At 34.9% G+C, this 12,146-nt stretch overlaps 2 protein-coding genes and 1 non-coding gene across 3 annotated transcripts; 1 reads left to right on the top strand and 2 right to left on the bottom strand.

The window, feature by feature from the left end:
- The first annotated feature begins 339 nt into the window (after positions 1-339).
- TRNAT-UGU (transfer RNA threonine (anticodon UGU)) lies at positions 340-411 on the top strand. Its single transcript has one exon. It is a non-coding gene; the product is annotated as a tRNA-Thr (tRNA).
- A 439-nt stretch (positions 412-850) lies between these two features.
- Positions 851-4,671, bottom strand: BETA-VPE (beta vacuolar processing enzyme). The gene is made up of 9 exons (XM_086650334.1): positions 4,070-4,671; positions 3,769-3,933; positions 2,692-2,848; positions 2,441-2,526; positions 2,134-2,333; positions 1,898-1,946; positions 1,598-1,807; positions 1,297-1,500; positions 851-1,204 (listed from the first exon to the last, which is right to left on the bottom strand). Exons 1-9 carry the CDS (start codon positions 4,274-4,276, stop codon positions 1,022-1,024), a joined length of 1,461 nt encoding a protein of 486 aa, XP_086506460.1. The 5' UTR covers positions 4,277-4,671; the 3' UTR covers positions 851-1,021.
- Positions 4,672-6,885: 2,214 nt separating this feature from the next.
- On the bottom strand, positions 6,886-9,148 carry LOC147535052 (pectinesterase 2-like). Its single transcript, XM_086648455.1, has 2 exons — positions 8,224-9,148; positions 6,886-7,827 (listed from the first exon to the last, which is right to left on the bottom strand). Exons 1-2 carry the CDS (start codon positions 9,116-9,118, stop codon positions 7,139-7,141), a joined length of 1,584 nt encoding a protein of 527 aa, XP_086504581.1. The 5' UTR covers positions 9,119-9,148; the 3' UTR covers positions 6,886-7,138.
- Between the last annotated feature and the right edge of the window lie 2,998 nt (positions 9,149-12,146).

A 12,146-nucleotide genomic window follows, 5' to 3' on the forward strand; every position in this document is an offset into this window, starting at 1 on the left:
TAAAGAACTATACCACTACACTCAAATAACTGAACCAAAATCCAGAATACTATTTTGTGCGTACCTCACCATGGGATTGGTTTGTTCATCTAATGACAAAAATCCAAAATTCTAGTTTGCGGATACCTCACCTTGAGAGGTGTTTGTTCATCTAAAGACAGACACTAATCTATTTTGAGTCACTATAGTCTCTCAAGGATTACAAGTACATCCCCTCCATGATCAAATACAACTAGCATTTTAATATTTCTCTACTTGAGCATGGATCAAATGTACATCCCCTCCAAGATTCCCTGCCGCAATGAATAAAGTTCTATAATCGAAACATTCAAACGTAAAGCCCCTATAGCTCAGTGGTAGAGCGCCAGTCTTGTAAACTGGAGGTCTGTAGTTCGATCCTGCATGTGGGCAACTATATCACTTCTCTCCCCTTCTTTTACCCTTTTTACCAAGAAGATCATCGTATTTTGGGATGCATATTTTAGGGAAAGCTTTTTATGCTTATAAGGCATATATATTACCACCTCAACCAATATATACTTCACAAAAATGCACATTTCCAAGAAACAAAACATATGTCACTGCCTTTCGGTACAGTGGTTGCACACTCCCTCTCAAACCCACGAAGTCTTGGGATCGAATCTCGATGGAAACCGTTTATTATCAAGATTTACCCATATAGTTTAGGCAATAAATAAAGTAAAATGTAAAAGTAATTGGACATTTAGGCCACCTAAGATGGCCCTAACGGTCTTCACACGGCCTTTAGGACCCAAGATGTCTTTTTAGGACCTAAGATGTCTGAAGTGTCTGTCATGGTGCTCATCCAAATTCAGTTGTCCTGGTACAATTTCAGTAATTTCAATATTATTATTTGAAGGTAATTCGAATTCCCTACCACTTCTCTGATACACTAATCAGCAGCATTAAACAGATGAAACCCTCTTAGCCACAAACCTGGAAACATTTGGTACCTTATTTTTTGTACAAGAGTAATTTTCGTTTACCACGGCAGTTGAATTCAAGCACTATAACCTCGGGTTGAAGGACTCCATAACTCGAAGTGATATCGGTTGCAAACCGTCCTGGAAACAGCTTTCATTTCGTTCACTGAGATACCATTGTTACACAGGTTCGCAAATGCTCTCATATGTTTCATCCCATATTGAGTCAAGGATCCGCATTCTGATTCAAACGACCTAACCTGTAAGAGTCCAAGGTTAAATGAAAAATCTAACTGATAAGACAAGTATGACCGAAAATCAGAGATGGAAACTTTTGGAACTTTTTTGTTACCATTGCCTTCAAGCAACTCCAATCATCGACCAACGGCAGACCAGGTCTCACAGCAGAGAGAACTGAAGGACCTCTTTGTGGCCCAAAGAGGAGCTTCCCTATCATTTGAACACTCCCATCAAGATGAGTTCTGTGCATCATCGTCTCCGTTATCTGCTCAAGAGTCTCCTTTTTCTTGATTGATCCATCCTCTAGTTGTTTGTACTGAACGGCAAAAAAACACTATAAATTTGTTGGACACAAAAGTTGTAAATCCACAAATTGAATATCCTATTGAGAAAATATTGCAAGTCATACTAACCCTTTGCCACAAGAAGAGAAGGTCGGCATCTCTCTGGTTAACAACTTCTAGGGGAGTATTTCGATCAATGTTGTTATTGTCAATTTTCGCAGTGGCAGGATCAAAGCCTAGATACATGTGAAGTGTTTCAGATTTGATGCTTTTGTTCCCATATTCCATCACGTGAGATCCAGCGTTGTAAGTGTTGTAGTTCGATGTTCGATTCTTTACCTGCCAAAAGAAAATGAGCATCTGTAGTTATAAAATCGTTCTAATAAAAGCAAACCACTATGTTGAAATGCTCGGATTTGTATATCTTACGGACTCATACTGCTGTTTTACGGTTTCTTTCTTTAAATTATGAGACTCACTGCAAAGAATACAAAATCATCGAATAAGGGAAGAAAAACAAAAGAAATTCAACTCACATATAAATATATAGTTATATATGTCAAATTTAAGTGTGTACAAGAGATGGACAGACAGGCGAATACCTATAATGTCTTGTTTATAATGATCCTAATATTATTAACTTAAAAAGTCGTAAGATTCGGTACCTATCTTCCATCCACGCGACACTATACAAGTCTCCCAAGCAAGTAATGTATTCGGGAGGGGGAGGGGGATCCATTCCCGGGCAATATGTCCCCCAGCTACTCTCCTCGGCGTTTGATGCCGTTGTGACATAAATGTTGAGATCTTCTGTCATCAACCCTTGAAAAACACTCCCACTCTCACATGCTTCTATGTAGAGAACCTGCAAAAACATATGACACAATATTTTGAATCATTTTATCTATAAAGAGTTAAAGCGATATGAGGACGACGAAAGACGAAGAAATTAGCAACTGAGAGAGGTCTAACCATTTCTTTGTAGCTTCTAGATGCATGTTTTTTCTTCAAAACCTCGATAAAATCTCCAGCGTACAGATAGGGCATATTGGGCATTCCTATCCATCAAACAAAAATTCAATCGACATCGTTCATATTCAAGAAAGTTAAACCAATCATCCAATTTACAAGATTTGATTCTGATATCCTTTAGAGTTGAGCTATAAAAACGGCTTATCAAGAAAAAAATTATATGGGAAGGAATTGAGAAAGCTAATGCTAACCAAGCACTCCTGGACCGCCATGATCCGAATAGTATATGAAGATCCGATCGTTGGGTTTGCTGTTGATAAGTTTTCCGCTTCCACCTTTGATAGCTTTCTTGTCACCAAGAAGAACTGCATAAAAGTTCTTAGCGGTGACATTCTCCCCAGTGTAATCCTGAAAAAATGCGGATAAAAAGATGAATGTTGGCCAGTTTGGCAACAACAAGAAGAAGTTCAATGTCATCAATTAAAAAAGTCTTGGGTGCTTCTTCTTCTTATCGAGCTTATCTAGGATTGTCAATTAGGCATGCCTGCCTCAGATGCTTAAATGAGGCTCAAGATGTCATGCCCCGCCAATATATTGTATAGGTTGGGCCTCGATAAGGTACACGAATATCGGCTGACTGCACAGTCTGAGTAACCGGACTCTAGTGGCATATGACAAGTCTCATAGTAACTACAATATGTAATTAAGAGAGAAAAAACAAAGTAAGCTAAGGTGCACTATCTAATCGCTTATACAAATATAGCTTTGAGCAACCCGGACCAGCATGCGACATCATTGCGACACAGACTAGACCTTAGTTGGGTACTTAGGTCATAGGCGGGCTAAGTTGCCAGCCGAAAACCTAGGCAGTGCTCACTAGCTAAGCAGTGTGAGATTTTCTTAAACAAGTTGTACACAAGCCATCTACCCCCTTGTCTAGCCAGCTTGATATGTCAAAAGCGTATCATGATTAATGAGTGTTTTAAAAAGATTACCTTTCTTTTATGTTATTTGGGAACTCTAGTTTCTAAAATGTATATTTTTCGTTCTAATAAGTTGTACACAAGCCATCTACCCTAATCCCTTTGTTTTTTTTTTTTTTGTTAAAAGCCCTAACCCCTTTGTTGCTCTCATTTTTTATTTTAAGCCCTTGAAGTCTTGAACTATTTCTACTTGTTTTTGTACTATTGCTTTAGACTTATTTTTTCTACTATAATAATAAATCCTCATTAAAATATAACAAAAAACCCAATAAAGAAATACTAACTTTTTAATGAAAAAAAAAAAGTAGAGTATAATAATAATAATTAAGTTGATAGTATTATTACCTTAGGAACACCAGAGTAAACATCTTGACCTTGTGGATGATTAATTATAATACCAGCCCTTGGATTCAATTCACTGGTTGCGATATCATCATACATAAACACAACAATATTCTCTTCCTTCAATCCTCCTTTCTTCAATAGCTGATACGCATGACATACATCCGCCTGCATCACACACAATCAAAACCCCCTTCCTTCCCTTACTAACAAGTAACAACAACAACTTCCTCCCCCCTTGTAAAATAAATACACATGACACACCGGCGGTGGTAGTGCGCGCGTTGTTTTAAAGTTAGTTTACCTGATGACGGTAATTACCGTAACCGGAAGAACCGGCTACCAGAATCGCCCATCTCGTCCCGATTTCATCCTCTTTCTCCGACGGAAGTTTAATCGTTGACTCCCATTGATTAAAATCATCTAGTCGAGAAGTTTGACCATGAAAGGCCGTAGCTAATAGTAACGAGAAGAGTAACAAAAAGGCTTTGATCCCCGAGGAATTCGCCATGGAAATCGGGTTTCTAGACCAGAGAGAAAGAGGAGGAAAGAGAGAGAGATGTTTTGAGGTGGTGAAATGAAGAGATAGTTGAGAGGTTTAGGTGAAACAATTAAGCAGCCATGCAAAAAAAGGTAAAGGGTAAATGACACGTGTAGATGTTGTTTTGTACAAATGGGATCAGGAAAATGATACCCACAAATTGAACTTTTAAACGTGTAAATGTTGTTTCTCTCTCTCTCTCTACAAGACACTCAAATAGTTGTGTATAATAAAGACAGATCATATTTTGAAACTGAAAATAGTATCTAGCAAATTTTGCTGGCTATGGCAAAGGGTTAGAGAAACATATTGGTGGAAGGAGATGCCAGATGGACTATAGACAGACTCAATGGCAAAACAACTCCAAGTCCCACTAGACTTCTAAGCATGTGCTATAAGAACTATTCCTTGCTTTAGGGTTTCTTTTGATTACTTTCTTTTGTGTATGTAAATAGAATATACAAGGGTTTAATTAAAAGTACTTCTTTGCTATCTCTTAATTGTTCTTGGCAAGATGTGTATCCTGATTATCTAAACCAATATCTTCTTTTAGACACTAAACCAACTAACTTGAATTAATGTGTATGTATCCCATTAATTTTTTAATGATTTGGATTTCCAAAAATTAAAGACAATGACCCAATAACTATTCTATACTTCTATTGAATTTTTTTTACAGAAAATTGTGTTGAAAGTCCAATTTTAAGTTTTTTCAGTTCAAAAGATAAATTACATGCTCTGATTATAAATTTATATTTTGTTTGGTTAAAAATTTTAAAGAGATGTATTTTGTTTAGTTAAAAAAAAATTTTGCAAACACTTCAATCATTTACCAAGAAGTTGCAACCTTTTTGCATTTTTTTACCAACCAGTTACAAACTTCTTGCAATCAGTTGCAAATTTCGAAAATACCTAACGAGCTTAAGATTAAATTAAATTGCGTGATCTCTTTTCACCAAAATAAAAATATAATATTAAATTTTAACCAAATTTTATTATATATATATATATATATAGACTATCATTTTCGGATAGAAAATGAATTTTTATAAGAAAATTCTTAACAAGATTTAAGAATAAGGGAAGAAAATGAACTAAAATTGAAGGCCACTTGCTATTTCGGCTCCATTAATTAGTTAAACTTAATAAAATAATCATTCTAAAGAAAAATTTAATAAAATGAAGAGATTCTTTTCATATTTGGTTAATGGAGGTCAATTGAATTTAAGTTTTTTCAATTTGATTTAGATGTATAAACCATAAACTAACTCGAATAAGACATTTAGAGATGTTAATAGTATGAGGTAGAAGTTCTGAAAAGAAAATGACAAACTTCTTTATTATTTTACGAATTTATTTAGGTTTTGAATTTAGTTACAAATTCGAAAAATACCATGATCATATTATATTTAAAATTTAAAAGCCAGAAGCTTTTAAGACAAGAAACTACACATATTATAATTAAAGCCATAATAAGTAATCAACCTTAATAATATAAAATAATAAAAATAATTTATTTTCCACTTTATTAATAGTTCATTAATTAATTTGTTAAAGTTCCTCCACTACTTTTGCCTTTCTATCTTTTCTTTAATGAAACTTGATTATATAAATAGTGTAATTTTAATTTGAAAGCAAAGAATCTTCCTTACTAAGTACAAACAATAATCAATCCTAAATGTAGAGCTCTCTTTATTTTTCAAAACCAATGTGATCAATTTAAAATATTAAAGAAAAAGAGAACATGAAGAAAAATTAACAATTATGGTTGGACAGCTTAAAATCTTGACTTGAAGTTGGCGTGAATCGAGATCCACGATTTACTTCATCAACAGAGAAAAAGTGGCGTAAATCCAACCGTCCAATGAAAATTCAAACCAACTTTTTGGATAGTTGAAATATTATCAAAAAATTAATTATCATATAAAAAGATATTATCGCTTTTGAGAAAGAGATATAAAGAAATATTAAGAGGAAATATAGTTTTGAGAGATTTTATAGGGCCCCTCATTTTTGTTAAAAGGCCTTCCCTCAGTGATAATTTAGCAAGTAAAATGGTTCATGGAGAGGCCTTTTAACAAAATTGGGGAGGCCTTATAAAATTTCTCTATAGTTTTTTTTTGTTGTTGTTGAAACACACGAAATATAGATTAGAATTCACACAACGGGGGATGATGACAAGGAAATGATTACTCAACAAAAAAAAAACAGATAAAGAAATGACAAAGTAGTAGGTCGGATTGAAGATGTATAGACATAACTTAGAGAGTTATAAATGTTCTACAAGCGAAGTAAACCAAGAGCTGGAGTAGCTCAGTTGGTTAGAGCGTGTGGCTGTTAACCACAAGGTCGGAGGTTCGACCCCTTCCTCTAGCGTTATGTTTTTTTTTATCTTTCTTTTCAAAACTTGACTATCAAAATGGTTCTTTTTGTATTGGATTTCAATCATTTGTTTTGTGGTGAAACCTACCAAAACTATGCAAGTATAATTATAAGAATATTTCGTCCTTATGATGTATCCTCGTATTTAAAATGTTTGATGCATATCGTATATATTCATTTACTTTGGGAAAAAAATATTCAACCACAACCGAAATGATATAGAATATATTAATTAAACCCTCACTAAAAACAGAGTCCTCCTACTATTTTTACAACTCAAATAAATAGGTACAAACTTCTACCAAATTGATCTCAAAATAAATGATCAACTAAGTAATGAAATAATCAACAAACAAATTTGAATATCTTATCAAATAAACAACAACAAAAATGTACATCAAACACATGATAAAATAAGAAGCCAATTTTCTTATCCTTCCACTACTCAACTCAAAGGCTAGAACTAAATGGCACGCCAGTTTCCGGCAACCACGAACCACCCGAAATGAAATTTCCTACTGTAAAACTCGTAAGATCAGACGGATTCTGTACCACATGATAACCCGGCCAGTTTACTCGTTTTGATGTCGAAGAACCAGGTCCGAAATTCTTGTACTCAACATAATATAATGTATTTAGACCAGCATTTCCATGAAATTTTGACCAACCTAAAGGATGAACAAATTTATCAAGATATGTCCTTATAAATAGGGTTCTAGAATATTGTTTCCATGGTCTACCTAAGTATGTTTCGGTTGATTTAAGAACCCGTTTTAAGTCGGAACCAGGTAAGACTCTTGAATTATGAATTGATATTCCTGTATTTTGATTCGGATCGGTTCTTCCTTGTGCAGTAATCACAATTGCTTGTCCTGGCATCGGTCTTCTTGCATAAATTAAACAATTTTGTAGTACTGCCGCTGCATTTCCAAATATGAAATCTACCGTTCCGTAAATGTAACATTCTTTATAGAATTGTCTTTGCGCAAGTACGAAAAGTGTATCTTGGTATCCTTCAAAACTACATTGATAAAATACCGATAAATCTGAACCTGATACTAGCGCAACTGCTTGACTTTTGGGCCCTGCTGTGTTACGGAATGTAATTCCGCGTGCAATAAATCCTTCTCCCATCACAGCTGCATTAAATCGTATGAAAACTAACTGTAAGCTTTTGATATTTCATGTGAATTGGGCATCTTCTTGAATATTGAGAGCTAGGGTGTCAAGTTAATGTAAACAATGGGTAAGAAAATTTGAAAGTTAGCCATAGTCATGGACTCATGAACTAAAAGAATCAAACTAAGGGGTAGGAAGTCAAGTAAATTTGATTCTCTGCCCGGGAAAGGGTGGAAATCAGGCCGAGAACAGAGGTGAAGGGCCTGATTTTGCCCCGTACCTCTCCTTCTAAGACACTCGGGCGCAAAATCAGGCTGTCCACCTCGGATCTCGATCTGATTTCACCTCCCTTTTCCGGTGGGCAGAGAGTATCACGATTGTAAAATAAAAGCATCAAACTTAGATAGTATACTTACAAAAAGTTGCAGTACCATAAGTGGTATAACCTCCATTAACACTCTTACTACCCGTAATGATCGTCTTCTTGGCACTTTCTCCGATCAACATTATGTTTTTCATCCCATTTCCAATCTTAACATTCTCTTTATAAACCCCTGCTTTCAAATAAATAACAAATCTCTCATTGCTTCCTTTTATTTTGTTTTTCGAAGCGGCAAGAGCTTCTCTAATACTTCTGTAATTCCCCGACCCATCTTTCGCCACAACAATACTTGCTCTTAATGACAACGCGGAGAACTTCTGCAAGAGTTTCCGGTCACCTGTCGTTACCCAACTTGGAAAACCACCATTGACACTGTAATCTTCTTGTTTTTGTTCTTTTTCTTGTTCAAGCTTGTTAATGGCTAAAGTGTTGGATATCAACTTAGTTACATTGTTAAATGGTGCCATGAAATTTGATCTTCCAAACCCTAACTCCAAGAATCCTGTTTTACAAGTCTCAAAATTTGTGAGAGCTGTACTTAACCAAGTTTGTACATCAAAATTTGTGTAGGTACTATTAGGGTTTACTAATGTCCTATTGAGTTGTAAGATAGTGTTTTGATAAAGCTCCATACAATCAGCCCATGCAGCTCTCTCTCTTTTATTGCGACACTTTTTTCCAAATGATTTTGTGTGAGTTCCTGCATGAAGCGCTCGATCCATCGATACTTGCAACGCAACCTTCCGAAATTCGGGTTTTGTTTTCGGGGTTAAATGTCCATGAGAATTCATGAAATACTCACAAATATCAGGAAATGGTGTATTCTTGCACCATAAGTTGATGTCGTTCGGATCGTTAGTGGAAACCGTCACCGAAACAAGATAAAAGAAGGTTAAAAGCGTTGCGAAAAGCTTCAAAACCGTCGCCATTTCCGTAGTAGTTGTGTAGTTAGACTTTGATCTTTTGATGAAGATAGGGTGGTTGAAGTTTATATAGAAAAAAATTGTAATTGGGATCAGATCTGAGAAGTTCATAGTTTGATTCTTTGAATGTGGGAGAGATAAGAAATTAATAATTAATTATATTTAAAAAATTGATTATAATTAAGTAATTATAAGTGCTTGTTATTATCAATTATTTTTTGGAGAAAAGAACATGGGATATTGACTTGTGGCCTTGTGGGTATTTAATGCTATTGACTTTAATCTATAGAAGGTGGAAGAACATGACCTCATATCAACCCTAAAAGAATCTTGAAATTAAGCTAAAATCTTTAAAGAATGATTTCATGGCACAATTTTCACCCAATTATTCAAGCCTTCAGACCTGTAATCCTTAATTAACTCCATTTTGATTATTGGATAAGAGGTGCTCAAATGCTTCCCCTGGAAACATGGTGAACTATAACTTCTTGGTGGCCTATGTACAACCTGTACCCTAAACTTTCCATAGCACCTAAGAAACACAAAGAATAATACAATTGGTTGTTTTATTTAGATTATTTTTGAAGTCTTCCTTGTAATCTTATTTTATACTATTTGTTATTGGAATATCAAATCATTTTTCCTAGAAAAATACCAATATCATAATATATGATTGTTGGTATTATTAATTGGTAACAGAGCTGCTAAAGCGGCCTCTTGAAATTGATACTCGCAGCCTTAGAAAAGGGATTCATTCTAGTCGTTTGACTTCCGACATTTGTAGGCGCTCTTTTCAGACTAACCAATCCCATAGCTAAAACAAAGCCTTAGAGTCGAACCAGCCCGAAGGTATCGGACTGGGCTAGTCCGAATCTTTGTTTTGGCTCTCGGACTGGTCAGACCGAGATTTCTTTAACCTCTCTATCTCAGACGAAGTTGAGAATTAGGTGAACAAGCCCAGTGGTGTTGAACTACTTAAAAATCATGGAGAGGAGAAGATGAGACTTGAAAAGGGTTCCTCATTTGACAATCTGAATCATGAGGTAAGTGTAAATGAGACTAATATCTGCTAATGGATCATGAAGACATCAACAACATGTGTCTTTAGATGATGAAGACTTAACATGATATTATCTTTCAAATATATTGTTTTGTATTGTATTTATGAAAGATATATTGTGATATTGAGAGGATATTTTAATTAGTCTTCTTACCTAATAGAGTGACTGTGAGACTCTATATAGTTCGGTTGTAACTAACAATAATCATGGAATAAGAATTATCTATTCTCTCTAATTCTATCATGGTATCTAGAGCCTAAAAACTCTAACGAGTATTTAATTAGATCCTAGTGAGCTTCCGCAAAACCGGCGACGGTAGCCAATATCAATGACTACCGTCCGCCGGAATATTGTCTATTAATTTTTTTTTTTTACTGATTTCTAAATTTATGTTCCCTTTTAATCATTTAGTTTAGAAAAAGAATAATAAACTTCTTGATCTAGAATTGTTCCTACTTTTCCATAGTAGAAAAATGTTTAAGATCTAAAAAAGACAAAGAGATAACGAGTTCTGGATGTCTTACATTACAAAATTACTCCTTCCTTGCAAGTATCAACAATTTGATCTCATGTGTCACCTAAGTTCATCAAGATTTATGAACATCAAACCTTGATTACTCCTAGCTACCTTAATTTTTCCTTTCTTAAATCTCAATCTCTATTTTACCTTCCTACTATCTAGAGGATGCATGAATCCAATTCAAAGATTGATCTTAATCGAGGTAAATTGATTCAAGTTCTTCCAAATTTTCCCCTCTCTTCAATCTCATTATAACTGGCTTCTTTTCTGCAGTTACAATTTTCTTGGATCTTTATGGTCTCTCTTTTATTAATCCATATAACTCTATCTCTCTCATGGGGTTTTCAATGACCCCACTGCTTTCTAGCTAAAATTCTCTCTCTCATTTTCTCAAAACAAAAAAAAAGAATTTAATAAGATTTGTTGAACTCAAGGCCTAGCTATAATTATCTATTTCTTTTCTTCTAATTCTTCTATTCTCTTTCTAACAATGAAGGGTGAAATTGTGCTAAAAAAAGGAAGTCGATCTAGCTCTGGTTTTTCACTTCTTTTATAAGGGGTATATAAAAAAAAAATCGCATCCATTGTTACAAAAAAAACAAGACGAAAAAAAAAGGTTTAAAGACAAGAAAAAAGTTTGAAGAATATTTGACAAATTGGAAGAAGTACAATTTATATGGCAAGCTAAACAAGTCTAACGACCAGCTTAGCTTGAGGGGGGATGTAAATGAGACTAATATCTGCTAATGGATCATGAAGACATCAACAACATGTGTCGTTAGATGATGAAGACTTAACATGATATTATCTTTCAAATATATTGTTTTGTATTGTATTTATGAAAGATATATTGTGATATTGAGAGGATATTTTAATTAGTCTTCTTACCTAATAGAGTGACTGTGAGACTCTATATATAGTTCGGTTGTAACTAACAATAATCATGGAATAAGAATTATCTATTCTCTCTAATTCTATCAGTAAGTACTATGAAAAAACCATATTCATCTTTGAGTTAAAAATCATGGAGAGAAGAAGATGATACTTCTACACCATTGTCTTCCGTTGGGAAGAATAGCTTCAAAGCTTATTGATAAAAGGGAAGACTTCTCCCTTTTTCCCGGATTTCTGGTTTGAGTAACAAATGAGTTTGATTGTGGAGGTGGAGGAAGTAAATGAACAATAACGGAGAAAAACCCATCAACTATGTTGTAAAACAATCCCACATTGGTGAGAGACAGGAGTGTGGTGCTCCTCTTAAGAGGTTAAGCACCCTTCCCTAGTGAGGCCTTTTAAAACCATGAGGCCCAGGTGTGCCAAAGCAGACAGTATCACTAGCAGCCCGGAAGGCTGGTCTGCACCATCCTATAACACGTTATCAACACGATTCGCTCTACTATGATGTGGTCTTGGGAGGGTGTCTTGTAAAGCAATCCCACATTGGTGGGAGATA

The sequence above is a fragment of the Eschscholzia californica genome, unplaced genomic scaffold (assembly GCF_041429995.1).
Source record: "Eschscholzia californica isolate CP2 unplaced genomic scaffold, dmEscCali1.0.p SCAF_6, whole genome shotgun sequence".
Taxonomy (NCBI): Eukaryota; Viridiplantae; Streptophyta; class Magnoliopsida; order Ranunculales; family Papaveraceae; genus Eschscholzia; species Eschscholzia californica.

Bases quoted from the DNA above. Each gene is read 5' to 3' on its own strand.
- BETA-VPE (XM_086650334.1), bottom strand. From the start codon at position 4,276: ATGGCGAATTCCTCGGGGATCAAAGCCTTTTTGTTACTCTTCTCGTTA. The intron at 2,334-2,440 runs GTTAGACCTCTC...ATGTTTTTGCAG, and splicing joins CTAGAAGCTACAAAGAAATG to GTTCTCTACATAGAAGCATG. The intron at 1,808-1,897 runs GTAAGATATACA...TTCTTTTGGCAG, and splicing joins TAAAACAGCAGTATGAGTCC to GTAAAGAATCGAACATCGAA.
- LOC147535052 (XM_086648455.1), bottom strand. From the start codon at position 9,118: ATGGCGACGGTTTTGAAGCTTTTCGCAACGCTTTTAACCTTCTTTTAT. The intron at 7,828-8,223 runs GTAAGTATACTA...GATTTAATGCAG, and splicing joins TTATGGTACTGCAACTTTTT to CTGTGATGGGAGAAGGATTT.